The sequence below is a fragment of the Protopterus annectens genome, chromosome 1.part1, assembly GCF_019279795.1.
Source record: "Protopterus annectens isolate FY-2018-M chromosome 1.part1, PAN1.0, whole genome shotgun sequence".
In the NCBI taxonomy this organism is placed as follows: domain Eukaryota; kingdom Metazoa; phylum Chordata; order Ceratodontiformes; family Protopteridae; genus Protopterus; species Protopterus annectens.
This window is the reverse complement of record NC_056726.1, coordinates 1,472,372,136-1,472,395,960: the sequence shown is the minus strand read 5'-3', so window position 1 is coordinate 1,472,395,960 and position 23,825 is coordinate 1,472,372,136. Positions and strand designations below refer to the sequence as shown.

Here is a 23,825-nt window from a genome sequence, read left to right as displayed (position 1 = left end):
CAATAAATAAATAAATAAATAAATAAACAATTTCACTGAACCTCTGTGATAACTTTTGTTGCAGGGGGCAACCCGCCATGTGAGGGGGACCCCCACACCCCCCAAACTTAAAAATACCAAGGTCATACAACAGTGGAGAAAAAAGAGAATTCCACTGTCGGCCAGTTATTTAACTTCTTCTTGTTCAATCACTCAGCACTAGATAAAAGTGCTGTCAATCGAATTACGGGCAGCCACTGAGATGTATCATGATCACCGAATTTAATTGGAACTAAGACTTTGAAGATGTCACCATAAGAACTTTCTATTTTTTTCTGCTATCCTGAAGTGTAAATGTTTTTATATATAATTTGTTTTCACTAAATTTTATGGGTTGAGATTTTATATGTTTTAAGCAAGTAAATACATTTTTCTAGACATTACTTAGATGAGACTAAATATTGATGTAGTGCATCCAAGGAAGGGGGAGGGTATTCTGTCCAGACACTAATCATTATCTGCAGTACGATTGGGGATTGCTGGCTTGTTTACCATGGTGGAAGTGTGTCTGTTAGAGGTTGATAAGATTTTCTCTCATTCATTAATATGTTATCAGTGACAGAAGGTTGGGGAAAATGGGCATATTTGTTCAGCACTAGAAAGGTATGTAGTTACTATTGGTATGGAAATTTTAAAAGGTGATGCTAATGCATAAAGAAGAAGATGCTGCAGCCATATAATGTCTGGTTTTGCAAAATAGTGCTTAATATTATATAAGGCTTTATATGTCCAAATATCTACCCATCCACAACCCTATTTCCCCATTTTTTGCATATGGAGTCGGGATGTCACTTCATCTAGAGCCGAGGTTTAATATACCATGCTAAAATGTTTCCTAAGTGTTAAAAAGGTGAAAGGTAAAAGTGATTTGGGAAGTCTTGTTGTATAAGTTTATATATATATATATATATATATATATATATATATACACACACACACACACACATACATACAATGTTGGAAGGAAGAGGAACACATGAATATTATATGAACATTGCACTATCAGTGGACACTCAGCAGGAGTAAAAACAGAAGAGGAAACAGATGGGGAAGAAGGATATACAGATGGCAGCTAAGTGATGGAATATACAAAATTGCCTTAAAAGACACAAAAGGCAAAAATGTAAGAATTGTTTTCTGATCATGCCTTTAGCCTTCTGCAGTTACTACCTTTGATCTTCTGCACTGCACCAATTTGTCTCTGTAATTACACATGGATAGCATTACTTTATGTATTCCAATCCAAATAATGGATTGCTACAGGCAGACATACTGACTTTATTTTTCTCAAGCAAAGATTTCATCTTTCCATAATTCCCACAAATATAGCAAGAATATTGCACTTCCTTATTTTTAAATGTCCTATTGCCACTAATTTATAAGTGTGGTACATTGAACTCAGCCTTTCTTTCACTAATTTTTAAAATAGTGGTCAAAGTATTTAACTACCTTTTTGATTTCTTAGTTGTAGACATTCAATGAGAAATTGCCCTTGTGGGCTATTTTATGCCAAGCCTATTTCACCCAAAGCTGAGAATCAAATTGCGCCTTTGAGTAACACTTTAACCATTAAGCTTATCATTCCCCTGTTTCCTTTAGAAGTGAAATAGACCCATTTGTTTTTGTAAAAGTGCTACCTACTCCCTAAATTACTCTTTCTCATTCCTGAATGTAACCTTTTCACTTAAAAAATAAAGAAAATTGGCTACTGTTAATTTGCTTGAAAAAAATGTTCAAATAGCTATCTAGGAGGTTGTAGTTAATGCGAATAATAGGGTTCAATTTAAATATTCCAGGAGCAGGAGTCTGAAATCTGATGATGTAAAGTACCACATAGGGATGGATACTCAAGGAAAATGAAGGAGAAATGTATGTCACATTATGGGGCACTGCAGAAGGCTATCCTCATTGTGCCATTTCAGTGAGAAGAAGAAATAAAATCTGATGGTTTAGATTGAATAATATTATCTTTGTGGTAGTTAGTAAAATTCCTGAGAAGGTACCGTATGAGTAAAGAATTTGTGTCTTAAGAGTAATAGTGTATATCATCCATTCCTGTCTGTTTTTAGGTACAGGCGTAGTACTAAAAATCACCCTGATGATCTGACAATGATGAAGGATCAATGCTTTTTTATTATTTTAAATTTATTGTCAGCATTTAACATAGATGAGTAAAAGATCCTATTGGACTGATTACAGCAATACTTTTCCATTACAGGGTTAGTTCTGGACAGGTTTACTGCTTACCTGTCCAGGTAAATGAAGAGGGGAGTTTCAAGGGTTAGTTCCTCTTGTTTTTGTACCCTCAACTATTGTGCTTTTCAAGATTCCATTTTGGGTCCCCTGCCACTCACCATGTATAGCTTCCCTTGAGAACAATATTTGGAGAAGAGGTTTGCAATACCACAATGGTGCTGCAGCACGCACCTTTACCTTTCCTTCCCAGAGGAATCTAAGCATGACACCAATATGCAAGCAGGACATTTAGGATGGATTAATCACTAGATGATCAGTAATTGCCTGAATCTTAATAACTCCAACATGTTTTCCACGGGTACTGACACCTTATTTAAGGATCTCTACCTTTGCCCTGTAATTGATCATCTATGGTGGTGACAAAATCCGGTTCTAATTGTTATTATTAATAACAGGCTCAAATTTAAGGACAAAAGGTCTTCTGTTATGATCTACATGAACTTTCTATGCTTAGAAATGCTAAACTTAATAGCATCTGTACCTTGTGCAGGACTCCACAACTCACTTACTTATGGGGGTCCCTAATAAGTACATGTTATGCCAATGTTGTGTCTCCTGAACTGACTTCTACTTAGATTGCAAGTCATCTGTAAAGTTTAGCTCTGGTTTATCTAGCCATATGTGGCTTGATTCAACCACTCTTCAAGCATTGTGGGCAGTACTCTTCGTGGCTTGATTCAACCACTCTTCAAGTATTGTGGGCAGTACTCTTCGTGGCTTGATTCAACCACTCTTCAAGCATTGTGGGCAGTACTCTTCGTGGCTTGATTCAGCCACTCTTCAAGCATTGTGGGCAGTACTCTTCGTGGCTTGATTCAGCCACTCTTCAAGCATTGTGGGCAGTACTCTTCGTGGACTCTTGCTGTGTTACCATCCATCCTTAGTTTTATGCTGAGCTATAATGAAGGTGACAGTGATTCAGAAGGCATCAACACAGTGTTCTATAATCTCTTCATTTACTTATCAATTGATGCACCTTTGGAATCTACTGTCAGGGTGGCCAGGAGAACCCCTAATGTTACGTGCCTTTAAGCAGTCTCTTAAGTCACATTTATTTGAGTTACTTTGTGAAGTTTAATGGGTCTCATAATGCTGTCCTTTTATCTCTCCAGTCCTATTGACCACTGAACTTACCCTGGCTTTTCCACTTAATCATACACTCCTCCTAAATAAAACCCCAATAGTTCCAAGGGAGTTAGGGATGACCATGCCAGAAGTGTTGCTATGATCTGTGAAGATCAGGGTTTTCTCTTAAGCCCTAACTCCAGTTTCATACCTCTTAGTGTCCACAGGGGGTTGGTGAACAATAGGCCTGTGAGATGCATGCCACACCTTTGCATGATGAAATCAGTTGGTGCGTGATCCATAATCTACATCGGGGTCACATGATCCTTAACCTACATTGGAGTTTCTGTTGTGGAGAGTTTGACACAAACACATGCCCATCCCCTCTCTAAAGAGAGGCAAGAGGGCTAAGCCTCATCATTCTCCTCCTCTCACACATCAGCTCCAACAGGCACACAGGCCACTAGTTGAACTCTGCAACAGGTGTACAGGCCACTAGTCAAACTCTGCAACAGTCGCACAGGCCACTAGTCGAACTCTGCAACAGGTGTACAGGCCACTAGTCGAATTCTGCAACAGGCACACAGGCCACGAGTCAAAATCTGCAACAGGTGTACAGGCCACTAGTCAAACTCTGCAACAGGTGTACAGACCACTAGTCGAACTCTGCAAAAGGTGTACAGGCCATTAGTCAAACTCTGCAACAGGCGCACAGGCCACTAGTCAAACTCTGCAACAGGCACACAGGCCACTAGTCGAACTCTGCAACAGGCACACAGGCCACTAGTCGAACTCTGCAACAGGTGTACAGGCCACTAGTCGAACTCTGCAACAGGCACCCAGGCCACTAGTCGAACTCTGCAACAGGCACACAGGCCACTAGTTGAACTCTGCAATAGGCACACAGGCCACTAGTCGAACTCTGCAACAGGTGTACAGGTCACTAGTCAAACTGTGCAACAGTTGTACAGGCCACTAGTCGAACTCTGCAAAAGGCACACAGGCCACTAGTCAAACTCTGCAACAGGCACACAGGCCACTAGTCAAGCTGTGCAACAGGTGTACAGGCCACTAGTCAAACTCTGCAACAGGTGTACAGGCCACTAGTCAAACTCTGCAACAGGCACACAGGCCACTAGTCAAACTCTGCAACAGGTGTACAGACCACTAGTCGAACTCTGCAACAGGTGTACAGGCCATTAGTCAAACTCTGCAACAGGCGCACAGGCCACTAGTCAAACTCTGCAACAGGTACACAGGCCACTAGTCGAACTCTGCAACAGGCACACAGGCCACTAGTCGAGCTCTGCAACAGGTGTACAGGTCACTAGTTGAACTCTGCAACAGTTGTACAGGCCACTAGTCGAACTCTGCAACAGGCACACAGGCCACTAGTCGAACTCTGCAACAGGCACACAGGCCACTAGTCAAGCTGTGCAACAGGTGTACAGGCCACTAGTCGAACTCTGCAACAGGTGTATAGGCCACTAGTCGAACTCTGCAACAGGTGTACAGGCCACTAGTTGAACTCTGCAACAGGTGTACAACCACTAGTCAATCTCTGCAACAGGCACACAGGCCACTAGTCGAACTCTGCAACAGGTGTACAGGCCACTAGTTGAACTCTGCAACAGGTGTACAGGCCAGTAGTTGAACTTTGCAACAGGTGCTCAGGCCACTAGTCAAACTCTGCAACAGGCACACATGCCACTAGTCGAACTCTGCAACAGGTGCACAAGACACTTGTCGAACTCTGCAACAGGTATACAGGCCACTAGTCGAACTCTGCAACAGGCAGACAAGCCACTAGTTGAACTCTGCAACAGGTGTGCAGGCCACTAGTCGAACGTTGCAACAGGTGCACAGGCCACTAGTTAAACTCTACAACAGGCACACAAGCCACTAGTTGAACTTTGCAGCAAACACACAGGCCACTAGTCGAACTCTGCAACAGGCACCCAGGCCACTAGTCGAACTCTGCAACAGGCACACAGGCCACTAGTCGAACTCTGCAACAGGCACACAAGGCCACTAGTTGAACTCTGCAACAGGCACACAGGCCACTAGTCGAACTCTGCAACAGGTGTATAGGTCACTAGTTAAACTGTGCAACAGTTGTACAGGCCACTAGTCGAACTCTGCAAAAGGCACACAGGCCACTAGTCGAACTCTGCAACAGGCACACAGGCCACTAGTCAAGCTGTGCAACAGGTGTACAGGCCACTAGTCGAACTCTGCAACAGGTGTACAGGCCACTAGTCGAACTCTGCAACAGGCACACATGCCACTAGTCAAACTCTGCAACAGGTGTACAGACCACTAGTCGAACTCTGCAACAGGTGTACAGGTCATTAGTCAAACTCTGCAACAGGCGCACAGGCCACTAGTCAAACTCTGCAACAGGCACACAGGCCACTAGTCGAACTCTGCAAAAGGCACACAGGCCACTAGTCGAACTCTGAAACAGGTGTACAGGTCACTGGTTGAATTCTGCAACAGTTGTACAGGCCACTAGTTGAACTCTGCAACAGGCACACAAGCCACTAGTCGAACTCTGCAACAGGCACACAGGCCACTAGTCGTGCTGTGCAACAGGTGTGCAGGCCACTAGTTGAACTCTGCAACAGGTGTATAGGCCACTAGTCGAACTCTGCAACAGGTGTACAGGCCACTAGGTGAACTCTGCAACAGGTGTACAACCACTAGTCAATCTCTGCAACAGGCACACAGGCCACTAGTCGAACTCTGCAACAGGTGTACCGGCCACTAGTTGAACTCTGCAACAGGTGTACAGACCAGTAGTTGAACTTTGCAACAGGTGCTCAGGCCACTAGTCAAACTCTGCAACAGGCACACATGCCACTAGTCGAACTCTGCAACAGGTGCACAAGACACTAGTCGAACTCTGCAACAGGTATACAGGCCACTAGTCGAACTCTGCAACAGGTGCACAGGCCACTAGTTAAACTCTGCAGCAAACACACAGGCCACTAGTTGACCTCTGCAACAGATGTACAGGCCACTAGTCGAACTCTGCAACAGGTACGCAGGCCACTAGTTGAGCTCTTCAACAGGCACACAGCCAACTAGTCGAACTCTGGTTGTGTAGCTTGTACTCAGAGCTTTAGCAATCTGTCCCAATAAAGCTGGTCTATAATGGTATATAATTTTAATTCTTTATTTATTTATTGATCTTAATTTAATTATCATCATTATTATTATTATTATTATTATTATTATTATTATTATTATTATTATTATTATCTGTGTTATTTTAATATTTTTATTTAAAGTGCCCAGTGCAATCACTTTAATACACACAAACTTGAACATAAATCAAATAATACTAAACAGTTACTGTACTACACATAATATTAAAATATTATAACAGGTTTATTTTGTAGTGTCTGCCTGCAATTATCCTTAAAGGAAACACTATTTCACAGTCAGGGGGATGATACACTGGAGTACTTTTATGGATGGAGTCAGACATGCCTGGGACAAATGGAAAAAAGATGCAGCAAGGGGTATAAGGTGATAGCTTCATAAGGGCTTGTAATACACTGTAGGTAGATGCCATAAAGTGAAGATCCTCCATCTACAGTCTGATATGTTTGTGTTTATAAATTATTAAATACTAAGAAGAAAAATATACAAATAAACATTAATGGGAATCAGACTGGTCTTTATCTTAATTTCATGACTGTTTGTACTTTTTTCTAAGGTGTCACAAGCTGTTAAAGCTGAATTGACAGCACATTACGCTCCTGAAAGTGCTCGGATATTCTTGAAGAATCTTGCCTCTGCTCTAGGCTATATATATATATAATATCGCAGTGAATGTGGACAGTTTCCCCCATGGTGTCATCCTCACAATCAGATGTTTTCAGTGTTTTTAAACACACTTTAACAGGCTTGAGATCATAACCTTTGATACTTTGAATTCTTAATTATCACTGACTTAGACCAATCCACCAAACAATGTTGTCTGTTGTCGTTACACTTCTCACCCACACAGCCAGTTTACTGCTACAAGTGTCAATGGCTTTCCATGTTAATGTTTCAGGTAAGGTTCCTTCCAAATTACAGAAATGAGCAGTTGATATTCTGCATCTGGTTTCTTATGTCATATAAACTGAATGCAGTATTCTCGCAACATATGACTGATGAGCAGAACAACTAATGTTTTAAAACAATGACATAAAAATAAGTTACATTTTTTTAAACAATGACAAAAAAGTAAGATACATTTTTCTTTAATGTACACAGGCATGACAAATCCAGAAGTAATTCAGAACTTGGAGCGAGGGTACCGTATGCCAATCCCTGAAAACTGCCCAGAAGAACTATATGATGTCATGATGCGTTGCTGGTGTGAAAACCCAGATGATCGACCTACTTTTGAGTTCTTGCAGAGTGTTCTGGAAGACTTCTTTACAGCCACAGAAGGCCAATATCAGCAACAACCAGTATAAATGGCACAGAAGAGAGCAGGCATGACAAGCCCAGCTTGATAATGTACCAGATTGCACATTCCATTGGATACAGACAATGTTACAAGCTAAAATTTAGAACGATGAGGAACTTTACTGTGTAACAGCATTAGGATATCCTTATCTACCTGCCTTTTGGAAAACTTTATCTCCTGACAGATTAGTATTGAAGTACCATCTTTCTATAAAAACAAAAAAGAAAAAGAAAAAAAAATTGACTGCAACAACTTTTACATCTGAATTTACTGTTACGTGTAGCTTAGAACATGTATTGACCTGTGCTGAGCTTATAATGGGAGCACAGACGTTCTTAAGCGCTTGCTAATAGTAGAGATTCCATTCTAATTATCATACAAATCACTTGCAGGTGGACTTTGTGTCAAAACACATTTTAAGTGGTCCTGTTGCTCCAGATGCTGTACAGCAAACTGTTTCAGCCATTAGCTCAGTGACCATAAATAAATTTGCCTATCTTTAAATATACCTTTTTAATGTTTTTACTGAACTGTACTATGTGCGTTATGTCTTTAGTATTGTTATCACTTACTTAACTTTGTCTAAAGAAAGAAGGATGATTCTGAAGAGCAGGGTGGTTACCCCACCTTTTGTGGGTCACAGGCTGCACAGGTCTAAGGTAACAGAATTCATACTCAGGTGTGTGCGTGTGTGTGTTTGTTTAAAAGCCAGTATCACCAAGGCCCATGCCATGTGAGGACAAAGTCCTGACTACACTTCAGAAGACCCACCATCTATTAGTAACATTAGCACTGGAGAGACCAGGAAAGAGAAAATGGGGGTGCAAAGCTCAAGCTAATTCACTGATTGGTGGGGGGTAAAAGTGGCTGAAGAAAAACAAAGTATCTTGGTTACACTGTAAAACAACTTATTCCTGATATTCTGTCATTCAAACTATTCTAGGCCTATATTGTGTTTAAATAGTAATAGCCTGATATACAGGATGTTATTAATGGCTTTTTCTTTGTCTGTTTCTCGTTCTCTCTCTGTCATAGGCTTATATTATAGTGCTGATTAGATAGATCATTTGTAGTCCAGCTGCTCAGAATCCCAATAGTTACTACCCTTTATTGTGAGTAGATTTTGCTTCTTACTGCCCCTTTCTGTGAGAGGTAGAGGGCCAGTCCTGTGGGGTGAATTTACTGTCTTACATCCGCTTGTTTAGCTTGTGCTTGAAAAGGACCAAGGAGTTACTTTATTTAAGTCTGTTACAGAGTAGCAGAGTTCGTTAGTCTGTTACAGAGTAGCAGAGTTCATAAGTCTGCTACAGAGTAGCAGAATTCGTAGGTCTGTTACAGAGTAGCAGAGTTAGTAAGTCTGTGACAGAGTAGCAGAATTCGTAGATCTGTTACACAGTAATGGAGTTCGTAAGTCTGTTACAGAGTAGCAGAGTTAGTAAGTCTGTTACAGAGTAGCAGAGTTCATAAGTCTGTTACAGAGGAGCAGAGTTAGTAAGTCTGTTACAGAGTAGCAGAGTTAGTAAGTCTGTTACAGAGTAGCAGAATTTGTAGGTCTGTTACACAGTAACAGAGTTTGTAAGTCTGTTACAGAGTAGCAAAGTTAGTAAGTCTGCTACAGAGTAGCAGAGTTAGTAAGTCTGTTACAGAGTAGCAGAGTTAGTAAGTATGTTACAGAGTAGTAGAGTTAATAACTCTGTTACAGAGTAACAGAGTTCGTAAGTCTGTTACAGAGTAGCACAGCTTTTTGAGACAGGGTATCTGTCATACCAACAGATTTTGTTTATGGTGCGGTGGAGATTCAGTTCTTTCTAGCAGGTCTTGATGGTATTTATTTTGTGAATGTTAAGGAGGTCACACAGAACTGGATCATTTCAAGCTTTGAAAAGCAAAGCAAAATTCACCCCTTAGGACTCTACAAAACAGGGAAGATAATGTTATTCTCTGCCTTAAATGGCAAAGTGTTTACTACACTTCATCAGCTCTTCTGTTTTCAAGTGCATTAGCCTTTTATTTAATAATTTACTCACATTTGAGTTAAAAAGAAGTATTTTTGCTGCAGAAAAACATTCCCTCCCTGCATCATACATGCTTCTGGTATAACCAAATGGCAAAGAACACAGTTCTTTTTGAGCACAATAATTTGGATGTCTCACCATTTTCTAAAATACAACACAACATGTTTTCTAAAATAATGTTGTAATAATGTTGTAACAATGTTGTAAGCTGTAGTTTTCATTTTTCCTCTCAATCTAGTATAGCCAGAGGGGTTCTGACAGCTTTCAGTTCAGCACCTGGTTAGACTCTACAAATCCAGGGTGTATCTCAGATGCCATTTTACGTAACATTTAACTTTTTTTTTTGTAGTATAGATATGTTACTTATTACATTATTAGTTATGCAGATCACAACAGAACAATACAATTAAATGTAAATATTGCAGTGTAAAAATGACAATACCTTTAAAGATTCACGAAATTATAAGACTAGTAGCAAATTATTATATATGTCTTGTTTCTTTAAATATAGAAAAAAGATGAATGATTAACAGCTGGTTTAGACAAATAAAGTACATTCCATAAATTGATCTGAGTCCTCAAGTTTTTTTAAATGTTTGTATTTTTGCTATGGTTTGCTTGGAAAATTTCGGTAAAGAGACTCAAACCTTCATTCAGAATTTATTCATTAGAGATATCCTGTTTCAGGTTCATATTATACTTATACATTATACTGTTCATATTCAAATGTTTACAGCTAGGAAACTGAAGGACTTTTTTATAGTATGAGCTCTCAATAACAGACACCCCCAATTCCCCAAGTTCCTCCTTTTCCTATACCATCAACGCAGCCATGCCATCCTACTGCTGACTGTACCTTTTTCTGGATATGCCCATACCTGCTAACCACAATCATCTATCCACTCCCTATCACTGGATGCAATAGTCATCCAGTCAGTCATGAGTTTTTGTACCCTAATCCCACCACAGTGGCCGATGAGTGCACTTGTGAAGCTCTGAAGTGCTTTCCCCTGTGAGCATGCATTTTTCTACACTTACACTCATGCAGGCTACCACATGGATGCAGCTAAGCATGCTGTATACAGGCTGTCACGTAAATGCAAACCACAGGTCCCCATCTCATAAACTGCATCATGTGCTTCTCTTTCCCCTGTAGGTTTCGGCATTGCAGTGGACTGTACCACCTCCATCTCCAGAATGGGTGATTCAGCACTGGCAGTTCACTTCTGTTATCCCTTATCAATTCCTTCCACACCTGAGTCACTAACAAATCCCAGGTCATGTAGGTCAGAGACAGGGCTTTCTCTCTCAACACTATGTGGTTCTGTGCAGGGAGGCAAGCATTTGAAAATATTAATAGAACAATAATGATCCAGAGGGAAGTAGAATGTAAGAAAATACCACTGTTATTGGTTGGCCTTGATGGAGAGAAAGTATTTGATGGAGTAAGCTGGGATTATATGAGTAAGGCAATGGAAGTATTTGCTTCCCCTGATACAATAATAATGTTAATTAGAAGGATACATGAGGGATCTGAGGCAAAAATCAAAGTGTGAGGGCCCCTCTCTGATAAGTTGTGTCTGAGCAGAGGAAACATGCAGAGGTGTTCCTTTTGTGTTTGCATTATATTTAGAACTACTGGCAAATAAAATAACGGAGTCAGAAATTTAAGGATATACTTGGTATGGTGTTCAAGAAAAGTCGGCTTTATTTGCAGATGAAATTATGCTGTACCTGATGGAACCACAAAAGGATATCTCAGTGTTGTGCAACTTTCTGAGACAGTTCCAGGTATTTTCGGGATATAAAATTAATGAAGATAAAACAAAGGCTATAGCTATAAACTATGTAGCTGTACATTAAATGATCCAACAATACCCATAGTTATGGGGACATGATAAAATGAAGTATTTAAGAGTATGGATTAAAAAGGATTCAGTTATGGCAGCAAAGGATATGTGGGACAAGACTAAACCAAAATTAATACAAAAACTATGAAACTTGAAGCTCTTGTCAGTGGATATGAATAGTAGGTTACAGGTAGTAAAAATGTTTTTAGTCCCTTTAATTTCATACACAGGTCAGGCATATTTTTGTCAACCAGAGCAGAAGTTGTGGATAGTAATTAATAAAGCGTTGAAGGATTTTATTTGTGAGGGAAGAAGAAAGGGTCAAGTAGGAAGTAGGATAAGTTGATCCTCCTAAACATACATCTCAACTGCTTAGAGTAAGAAATCTGGACAAAGCCATGCATAGAAGGGGGCAAATTACCAAAATAGGAACAATTTTTAAATATTGCTCTTACAAACTTAGAAAGTTGATAGAATAACACGCTTTGCATTAGCATGAATTTTCTGAAGGATATGAAGTCTGAAACTCAGATATCTGTCATTATTTTCTAATGTCAGTCTTTAATGATTTGTTATAATTTGCCAGAAAACCACAATTGTATGAAAAATGGACAAAAAATATGAGGCCACAATCTGGATATTCTGCGAAAATCTGTGCAGTTGACAGATATGCCTGCAACAGAAAAAGGTTTAGGATTACCTGATTTAAAGAGATATTTTGGAGATATACAGTTAAGGCATACATAACACAAACAGAAATTTATAATTCAAAGTGGAAAGAAATGATGATGAAGCAGAGGTGGGGGGTGGATACAATAAATAAGGAAAGAGCGGGATTTTGAATGTAGATTCTCAAGGGGAATAACAACAGCCATACAGAATAGCTTCACTTGAAGGTGGCCAGCAAGAGAAAGAACAGGAAACTGTGGCACCTCTGACGCAGTCAGTCTTGAAAACTGATAAGCCAGTAAGTTCCCATATGACAGAGCAACGGATGGCACAGGATGAAACTGAAGAGAATTTGCCACAGGAAGATGCTATAGAACGTTCTATAGAATGCCAACAGGAAATGGAAAATAAAAATGTGCCCTCAGTTTAGAACAAAATGAGTTAAGAGAAGAGTTGCTTGATTTAATAGACATATTGAGATCAATGAAAGAAACAGACTTCAGAAGGTCAATAAAACCGAAAAAGTCAGAAGTTTGATAAAACAAATGAACACGGTAATTAGGAATGTCCACAGAGATCCATGCAATATAACAGAAGTAAACAGGATATATTACAGTGCAGTTTAATTAACTGATAACATTCTACTACAAGAGCAGAGGGTAGTAAGGGAAAGGAAGGGGAGAAATCAAATACCATCATGGAAATATCGAATAGAGAAAGCTATAAAGCAATTAAGACAAGAAGTGTCGCTGTTAGAAGAGTATAGAAGAGGGAACAGATCAACAAAAGAACTTAGAAAGATAGATGTGATAAATGCAATGCACATTATTATAATGGATCAGCATTTATCATGCACTATTTCAAGTAATAAACTAAAAATATCAGCACAGGCAGGAAAAACTTAGGAGATACACAGTTAAATATAAAGGAAAAGTACAAAATAAGCAATTTATTTATGACCCGAAAAAGTTTTATAGGGAATTGGGAAGCAAGGTAAAAGGAATTGAAAGACCACCAAAAAAAGAAGAAACATACATTTTAGAGAAGTATTTATAAAAATTCTGTGGGACATAACAAAGATGCTAAATGGATAGAAGAAGTAAAAGAAAGAGGGTGCTGTGGCAGAATCTTCCTGTCCCAAAGGTTAGCCACATACCAAGAAAAAGGCCAAAATAGGCAGGTCTGATTCAGCTGATGTCCCTCCCTCCTTCCCTGGACATCTCTCTCAGTACTGGGAAAGCCCAGAGGATCACCGATGTGTTACCTCGGATTCCTCTGCCATGACCATATCAGAGGCCGACATAAATCATACTTCTCACACATCCTCAGAGGCTCTGTAGACGTCTGCTTCAGGTGTTGAAGGGGAACCTCAGCTGATTATTTCAGAGGGACCAAGAGTGATTCCACAGATACTTGTTCGGTAGGAGATTCCTACGCCATTAGTTGATTGTAGGCAACAGTCTGAACCTCCTACGGTGTTTAGGGCAGACGTCCCTCAAAAGAAAAAAAAGACAATATTAAGCATGTTTTCCCTGCTCCTAAAGGTCCCCCAGCATGAATGGCAGGATTTTACACAGCGGTTATTTAATGCATTGAAGCCTCCCCGAGGAGATTTTGTCCCTGCTCCCCTTGGTCCTCTACCTCACTCAAGAGGCCTAGACAGCAGGATTCCTCTGAAAATGATTGGATTCTTGGAAAGACTCTTCGGCATATCCGTCTCAGATCTGTTCTCCCTTGGATTAGGGCTCTGAAAAGGAGGATTCTGTTAGCCCAGACTCTCCCTGTGAACAGCTCTCCTTTGGGGATATTATTTGTCATATGATTGATTTTTTTTTAAATGGGACTGTTCTCAGGTTTCTGACATTCAAAAGAGTATTATGAGCTCCTTCAGATGGAGTCTTCTAAGTCCTCTGATGTCCTTCCATTCTTGGCTGACCTTTTAGATACCTTTTCAGCAGCTTCGGTGTCCCCAGATTCATAACCTCCAGCCCCTAAAAAACCTGACAGATTTTACAATGTGCCCGATAAGTGTAAGTTTCTCTACATATGTCCTTCTGCTGACCCTTGTGTAGTGTCTGTCTCTTCTGACAATCTCTATAAGCCTTTGTCTTCTACTAAACTACTTCCTTCAGACAAGGACAATAGAGTCAAGGAACAGCAGGGCAAGAAGATATATACTGCTGACACCTTGGCCTTTTGGGCTATTAATTTCCAGACCCACATGACCAGGTATGTTTTAGCCCTTCCTTCTCAGACTTTAGAGGTGATCTCTGGCCTTTGTGATTTTGAAGTGAAGGCCTCGGCCCTCTCTTTACTGGGCTCTACCTCTCAGGTAGCCCACCACTTTATTAAATGTAGTTATGATGCAGCTGATGCCTCCTCTAGGGCTGCTGCTTTTGGTTCTGATTTGAGACGTTACTCTTAGCTTCATCTCCAGCCTTTGCCTAATAACATTAAGGCTAAAGTGTTGGATGCTTCTCTTGATAATAAGAACCTATCTGGTTCTACAGCTGATGAGCTTTTTAAGCCTCTGCAGGATAAAGTTAAGACCTTGCAGGAATTGAAGCATATCTTTGTTTCTCCAATTTCGAAGTTCCAGAGAAATTATCTATCTTAATCTGCTCGTGTTCTCAGGCAGCGTCACCCTCATCCCAAAGGTAAGAATGGAGCGATGATAAGTCAGCAAGTAAAGGAGAGAATTATTGCTGAAATTGAATTCATCCTCAAGTCTTGGTAAGTACCTTAGCAAGGTTGACCCTGTTTTCACAAAATCTCGCCAAGACAATGCTGATATATAGCCTGTATTTATACAGCATATATCATGGACAAAAGTAAGTTAAAATTAAAAAAGAGAGCTGGGTGCACAAGACCCAGGATAAAAAGTGCCCAATCCTGGTAGGCACACTGGTGCCAGGAGTGGAAAAGATGACAGTGTATAATCCTCAACATACGGAAACATTCGTACAATGGGGACAGGCCCAGGGGGAGGATGCCCCCCCCCCCCGTTGTAGAAGGAAGTAGTAGTCCACAAAAATTACAAAAACTGATAGGCCAAAGAAGAGCCATAAAGATGATAAAGTGGACTATTGAAGATAAGAAAGAAATTATATATTGTTAGTATTATGCGAAAAGCCCAGAATTTTCAAACACAAGATATACAAAAGGATTAAGAGAGAAATTACAGGAAAGAAAAATACTTCTACAGGAAACACTACAAATGAAACATAATCGTGTTCATTAATACAATGGATTTGTGAAAAACAGTATATAGATCAAGAAACTTTGATCTGTTTGGAAAAAAGAAGCATCTGAGAAAGTGCAAAAATATAAACAACAACACCTAGAGAAAATTTGAAAAGTATGAAAAAGAAATATGGACATGGGAAAGAAAGAGAGATTTGATATGGTACAGCATATATGCAAATGGGAAAGCCAAATTAATCAATATAAAGAAGGCAGCCCCAAAGATATTTGAAGAGAAATACAGGCAAAGGCATCTGGATATGGAAAATTTTACAATAACGACAATAATATCACAAAGACAACATAGAAAAGAAGATTAGTAAAGTAGAAGTTAAAAAAGTAGACATTAAATTCATGGAGTGCCTGTGAAGTGAAGGATTTGGAGTAGAAGGTCTAACACAGATTACATCACAGCAAGATAAAGTGAGTCCCCAAAGTAAGGAGAAGCAGGAAGCTCTGGAGACATCTGAAGAAGAAATATGGACATGGGAAATAAACAGAGATTTAATATGGTGTAATATTTATTGAAAGGAGAAAGCAAAACTAACCAATACAAAAAGAGCAACACCAAAGACATTTGAAGAGAAATACAGGCAAAGGAATCCAGACATGGAAAACTTTACAATACAAAAAATAAGAAGACAAAGAGGAAAAGCAGAAAAGGAGATTAGTGATGGAGAAGTTAAAGAAATAGAAACTGAGGTTATGCAGTACCTGTGAAGAGAAGGATTCAGTGTAGAAAATCTAATTCAAAAAGCACCACAACAGGATAGAGCAATGGATATCCAAATTAAGGGGAAACCAGTGGAACAAGAAGCAATTGGTCAGGTGCCATATGAAGATAATTTGGAGCCTTCCACAGGAAACCAGTATAAACATTCACTTGAAGTTAGACAGCAAGGAAAGGAACAGGTAACTGTGGAACCTCTGATGCAGTCAATGTTGAGGAGTGATAGGCCAGTGAGTTCCCATGTGACAGAGCAACGGATGTCACAGGATGAAATTGAAGAGAATGTGCCACAGGAAGATGCTATAGAATGCCTGCAGGAAATGGAGAACAAGGGATGTGCCCTCAGTTTGGAAGAAAAGGAGATAAGAGAAGAGTTGCTTGATTTCATAGACATACATATATTAAACTCAATGAAAGAAAAAGTCAGAAGTTTGATAAAACAAATGAACACAGTAATTAGGAATGTCTATAGAGATCCTTGTAATATAACAGAAGTAAACAGAATATATTACTGTGCAGCTAAATTAATAACTGATAAAGTTCTACCACAGGAACACAGGGTAGCGAGGGAAAGGAAGGGGAGAAATCGAATACCATCATGGAAGTATCGAATAGAGAAAACTGTAAAGCAATTAAGACAAGAAATGTCACTATTAAAAGATTATAGAAGCGGGAATAGATCAACAAAAATACTAAGAAAGATAGATGTGACAAAAGCAATGCGCCGTATTAGAACAGATCAGGATCTATCATGCACTATTGCAAATAACAAACTAAAAATTTCTGCACAGATGGAAAAACTTAGAAGATACATAGAAAAATGTAAAGGAAAAGTACAAAATAAACAATTTATTGATGACCCAAAAAAGTTTTACAGAGAACTGGGAAACAAGCTAAAAGGAATTGAAAGACTGCCAAAAAAAGAGGAAACATACATTTTGGAGAAGTATCTATGAAGATCCTGTATAACATAGCAGAGATGCTAAATGAATAGAATTAAAAGAATAAGAAGTTCAAATGTACAGGATATGAAATGGGATGAAGTAACAGCCAGAGAGATTGAAACAAAGTTAAGAAAAGCCTCTAAATGGAAACCCCCAGGCCCAGATGCTGTGCTTAACTTTTGGTTAAAAGTATTAACATCCTTGCATGAAGATTTAGCCAAGAGTAAGAACTATTTATATCCATACCCTGAGCAGACAACAAACTGGCTAAAAACAGGAAAAACAATGATGCTAGTTAAGATTGAATATGCAAGCTATCCCAAAAAAATTATAGAACAATAACTTGCGTTCCAACGACATATAAACTATACACAGGAATTGATGCTGACAGAGTTTATAGTCATTGAGAAGACAAATCAATTATGGCAGTAGAACAAAAGGGCAATAAAAGAAAATCATATGGAGCAAAGGATCATGTTATTAAAGTCACAGTGGAGAACTGTAATAAGGGGAAGAATCTAAGTATGTCATAGATAGACTACAAAAAAGCATTTGATAGTATCCCACATTCATGGATAAAGACTGCTTAAAAATGTATAAAATACACCCTGCACTGATCGACTACATTACAGTGACCATGAAACAATGGCAGACCACTTTGCAATTAAGCCAGGATAAAGGACAAATGATTATCCCATGGATAAAAACTCAAAGGCAGATATTCTAGTGTGACTGTCTGTCACTGTTGCTATTTTGCCTTGCCCTTAACCCATTAAGCTGTTTACTTAACAGTTTAGCCCATGGCTGTAATTTGGCTCCTAAAAAACAACAAAGTGTAAAGACTTCTCATCTTCTCTTTGTCAATGATTTAAAACTGTACAGCTCATCAGATGAGGAACTGAAAGCCCAACTTCAGGTTGTCAAAACTTTTTCAGATGGTATAAGAATGTCATTCGGTCTTGATAAATGTGCAAAAACAAATGTTAAAGCAAAAAAAACTGCAGCACCAGGAAAACATCAGTTTGGGAAAAGAATGTGATATAAAAGAACTTGAGCAAGAGGGAGTGTATAAATATTTGGGAATTGAGAAAGGATAGACAATAAAATGTGAACAAATGTGAATAAAACTTAGGCAGGAATGCTTCAGAAGACTTAAATTAATCTTGAAAACAGCGTTGACATCTAGGAACAAAATCCAGGCTATAAACCAATTTGCTCTTCCTGTCCTAACTTATAGTTTTGGAGTGACTGGCAAGAAAAACATGTTGGATAGATTAGACAGGAAAACAAGAAAGATGCTTCATGCTCACCAAATGATTTATAAAAATCAGTGCATACCAAGATTATATATTTCCCATTCCGAAGGACGGATGGGCCTCCTTGAAATTGATTACATGTATAGATCTACAATCGTGGGACTCCACACATATCTGCTGACCTCACAAGACCCAAACATATTGAAAGTTTTGAAACATGAGGAGAATAAATCTAAGATGGCTTCTCTGCTTAATCTAGCAGAAGCATATCGATGTCAAGCAGGAATGGAAATCAAACCAGAAGTAGATAAAAACCAGGCAGTAACTGAATGTGCCAAAAAACAAAAGAAAGAATATAAGGTGAAGGACCAGATGAGAAGGGAAGAAATGTGGGAAAATGCATAAATATAGTTGCAAGTCTAGAAAACTTTTGGAAGAACTTCATGTTGATCAGGAATGAATGCAGGAATGGTTAAGGAGAGGCGAATTCAAACCAAGAGATGAAAAGTTAATTACTGGTGGCCCAAGATAGTGAGCTGCGTGCACGCTGGTTTACAAAGTCCATTGAACATGTGGGAGAAACAGACAGATGTAGGTTTTGTAAAACCAAATTGGAAACAGTCGCACACCTCATTGCTGGTTGTGACATATTAATGGAAGGACTGTATACTGAAAGGCATAATAATGTGGCAAGACTGTTGCACTGGGGATTGTGCAAACATTATGGTACTGAAGTGGCTGAAAGACACTGGAAACATGAGCATCATAGAAAATGATGCAGTTTATATCACATTGTGTCATCCATTACCAACAGTTCAAAAGTTAGATGCTAAGAAAACAGATATAGTGGTCCAAGAAAAGAAGTCAAAAGTAGCATTGATCATTGAAATCGCCACACCCAATGACTACAGTGTGTTGTGTACAGAGAGACACAAAGTCATAAAATATCAGGATCTGCAGGCATAAACAAGAGCAATGTGGAAGAAAGACACCCAGACAGTTCCAATAGTAATAGGAACAATGGGTCTTATAAAGAAGGATCTACAATCATATTTAGATATGTTACCAATACACATAACTTTATACGAATTGCAGAAGGAGTCATTACTGGGCACATTGTGGGTGCTACAAAGAGTACTACTGGCTGACATCAAAGAGTGAAACAATACTAATTTCATGAACTTTTCGTACTTTGACTTAGGAATGGGGTCCATTCCTGTCATGGTGTTAGAAACACAAAAGATTTGGAGAAATTAAAAAGTAAGAAGGGTTCTAGGTGGTTTTCTCCTATTGTCTACTCAGATTCCCACTTCTCAGAATCCTCCTTTTCAAAACAAGCCAAGCTCTATGTGTTTGCTTCCCCCTTTCTTGAGCCAGGTTTCCTTATCTCTTTGTGTTTCCCTGTCCCTTCCCAGTTGGTTAAGGATCACTCAAGACTTGATTCCCATTCATCATCCATCAGGGATACTTCATGGTATGGAAATCCATTCTTCCTTTTCTGGGCATCCCTCAACCTCCTCAGGAACAGCTTCCTTTTTTCCCATAATTACTTAGGGCCTTTTGGCACAAGGCACCATTCAATCTGTGCCCCCCTTCCCAGAGGGGAAGGTGTTTTATTCCAGAATATTTTTGGTTCTCAGGAAGGTAGGAAGACACCTGGAGAACCATTCTGAACTTCTCTCAGCTCAATACCTTTCTAAAGACCCCTTCCTTTTGGATATTATCCTTATAAACACTGTTTTCTCTTCTTCTTTCACAGTCTTTCCTGGTCTCCCTGGATCTCAAGGATGCTTATCTTCACATCAAAATGTATATATATATATATATATATATATATATATATATATATATATATATATATATATATATATATACATATACACACACACACACACACACACACACACACACACACACACACACACACACACACACACACACACACACACACAAACCAAAGGGTAAAAAGTTCACACAGATAAACAATTTAGCAAAACTGCAAGCAAAAGACCCAGCCAAGCTAGAGTTTTGACTTTGTAATAAATTAAACCTCCTATAATGGAGGCCCTTGTGACATATGCAAATGATCCCCTTAAGGACATCAATTCCTTCAGTTACATGGCTTCTGAATGTCCATAGGTTCATAGGTTCATAGGTTCATACTAGGCTATCTGCCCTAGGGCATTTATAAGCCTAGCCAGAATGTGTTTGGCTTTCGCCACCCATTTTAAATTTATTTTGCTATGCCCTTTTTCGAGGTTAGTATACTGTGCCTCTATCTAACAGTGACACAGAAGTGATACCCGGGGTAAACCTATGATCTCCCATCCACTCATCAAGATTCCTCTTGAAGAGAGTCAATGAGGGACTCTGCCTAACCTGGACTGGGATTTTATTTCAGAGTGAAGGGAGCCTCTGGGTTATGAATCTGTCCCTCCAGCATGTCCTATTTATTTCAGTGCTGAGGTTCAAGTCTCTCGAGTGTGTAGCTCGATGGGATTTGGATTTTCTGAGGTGCAGCATGTCCATTAATTCCGGGTTGGACATGGCTTTATACGTCAGGCACAGATCGCCTCTGAACAGGCGGTATGCCACTGAGTAGAGCTGGAGTTTCTTTAACCGGGCAGCATATGGCATCTGTTTGAGCCCTTTGATCCTCTTGGTGAGGTACTTTTGGGGTCTTTCCAGTTGCTGCAGGTGTCTGGTAAGGTACATCCCAAAAGGGGCATTGTACTCAATTATGGGCCTGATCAGGGATGAGTAAAGAGGCACGATGACCTCCCCTGATCTAGATGTGAATCCCTTCATGATTAGGTGGCTATATAAAATGTTTTTCTAACCACTTTGGCCACATGGTTGTCAAATGAGAGATTGCTATCAACTTGGGTCCCCAGGTCCCTAATTACTTCTTCTGTACTTAATGGATTTCCACCTATGTGGTAATTTGTGGGCACTTTGTTTTTGCCAAAGGGGATGACTATACACTTTTTGGCATTTAGCTTGAGGCCATGGCTCTGGCACCAGTTGTCTGTTTCTATGAGGCCCTTTTGGAGGATGCTTGTGTCGGCTGGAGAGTCGATTATGGCGCCCAGTTTACAGTCATCTGCAAACTTGGTCAGCCACAGTCCTTCCGTGTTGGCCTGTACCTCCGAGAAATATATACCGAACAAGAGAGGTCCCAGGACTGAGCCTTGTGGGACACCACTTGTAACTGGTTTGGAGTCTGACATGGCTCCAGCAATTCTAACCATGTGGGTTCTGTCCTTGAGCCAGTTTGCAATCCATCTAGTGACATAGGGGTTTATATTTAAGCTGGTGAGCTTATCTATAATGCCCGAGTGGGGTATTGTATCGAAGGCTTTTGCGAGGTCCAGGTAGGCTGTGTGGACCACCTTCCCCTCGTCAATGGCCTTGGTGACTGTTTCAAAGAAATCAACCAGGTTTAAGAGGCAGGATCTGCCCTTAACAAAGCCGAACTGGGTTGGATCCAGTGTTTGTAGGTCCCGAATATCTTTATTTATGAGGTCCATGATGATCCTTTCCATAGCTTTGCAGACCAAGCTAGTCAGGCTTATGGGGCGATAGTTTCCAGGATCCGTTGAGGCACCACCTTTATGGAGAGGGACCACTGTTGCTGTACGCCACTCTTTGGGCACATATCCTGTAGTAAGGCTGAGACTGAACAGTAGTTTTATGTTTGGGTTTAGCTCTTCTTTGAGTTCATGTAGGACGCAGCCCGGGACACCATCTGGTCCCATTGATGCTGTGTTTTTTGCTTTGGAGAGGCGGCTCTTACCTGAGCATCTCAGATGTCAGGGGGCAGCACTCTGCTGGGATAGATATTTGCCCTTTTGGTGGGAGAAGTTTGCGCTGAACCTGTCAGCTAGGATGTTGGCAATGTCTGTGGGTTCGGTGTATTTTTTGTCATTTTGGACTAATTCTGAGCATATCTGGGAATTACCACCCAGGTTCCTAACATAACTAAAGAAAGCCTTGTGATTATCCTTAGTGTCCTGCGCAATTTTTCTCTCGAAGCTGGCCTTAGACAATTTTATGTGTGCCCGTAGTTTTTTGCTAATACTGATCAGTGATGCCTTCCCTTTTTGGGATTTTGCTTCATCATTTAGTAGCTTCCTCCTTCTATTGTATAGCTTGTTTATGGCTGGGGTCCACCAGACAGGACGTCTGCCTTTGGAGGATTGGGTCTTGGTTTTATTTGGGATTGCATGATCCATGCATTCCTGAAGGTGTTCATAGAATGCGTTTATAAAGGATTCTGCGGTCTGGGCCGTATTTTCCACAGGCCTGGGGGCTTTGAAGGATTCCACCTCAGTTTTGAGGAGTGTAAAATTTGCTTTAGAGAAGTTTTTCACTGTGGTTTTCTGGGCAGGGGGTCGGGTCGGGATGTGAATATCCAGTGAGATTAGTTTATGGTCTGATCTTACCAGTGAGGGATACACTTCTGGTCTGGAGCATAGAGTCCCCATGTTGGTGATGATCAGGTCCAGTATGTTTTCCCCTCTTGTGGGAGTGGTAACAAGTTGTTCCATAGCATTTGAGTTTATAAATTCTAGGAACCTTTGGGCTAGGGTGTTGGAGCTAGAGTAATGCTCCCAGTCTATGTTTGGGTAGTTGAAGTCGCCCAATATAATGGTGTTTGGAGAGACCTTCATATTTTCCAGTGTTCTCAGGAAGGCCGAGTGGGGTTCCTGGGTTTGGGAGGGTGGTCTGTAGCAGGCTATAAACTGGAAGGCAGTTTTACCCACTGTTAGTTGCACATGGATAGTCTCTGATGCTTCGTGCTTTGCCACCAACCTGGAGGTGTGGGTATCTTTGATGAATATCGATACTCCCCCTCCTTTTGTGGTTCGGTCCAAGTTTTGGGGCCGAAAAGCATGGTATGAGGTATAACCTGGTAGTGCTGGGGTGCTCTCGGGAGCCCTGAACCAGGTTTCTGTTACTGCACAGATATCGATGTTCTCCATGCTAAGGAGAGTTTTGAGTGCGTGCATCTTGAGGTTTAGACTTCTGGCGTTGAGTAGCATTACTCTTAGTTTTTTATCCCTTGTGATACCTATGGAGGTGGGTTTGTCTTTTGAATTGTTTTTACTTTTTAAATCTTTATGTTTACATTCAGACTAATAAAGCCAAACCACACGAGCTGTGGACATGTATGTTTCTGCCTTTTTAATGACCTCATCAGCACAGCATAAGAGAATATATGCTGTGATGTAAAAAGTAAAAAAGTCATGGATATTGAAAATCCATTTAGCTAAAAGGGGTCATTTGT

General features: G+C 40.0%; 1 protein-coding gene across 1 annotated transcript in view; it reads left to right on the top strand.

The window, feature by feature from the left end:
• The window catches only part of LCK (LCK proto-oncogene, Src family tyrosine kinase), a 1,055,366-nt gene extending 1,046,314 nt beyond the window's left edge, over nt 1-9,052 (top strand). Inside the window, exon 13 of the mRNA XM_044082478.1 lies at nt 7,630-9,052. Coding sequence (XP_043938413.1) covers nt 7,630-7,835 — 206 coding nt within the window. The 3' untranslated portion in view covers nt 7,836-9,052. The remainder of the gene's footprint in view (nt 1-7,629) is intronic.
• Nucleotides 9,053-23,825: the final 14,773 nt, after the last annotated feature.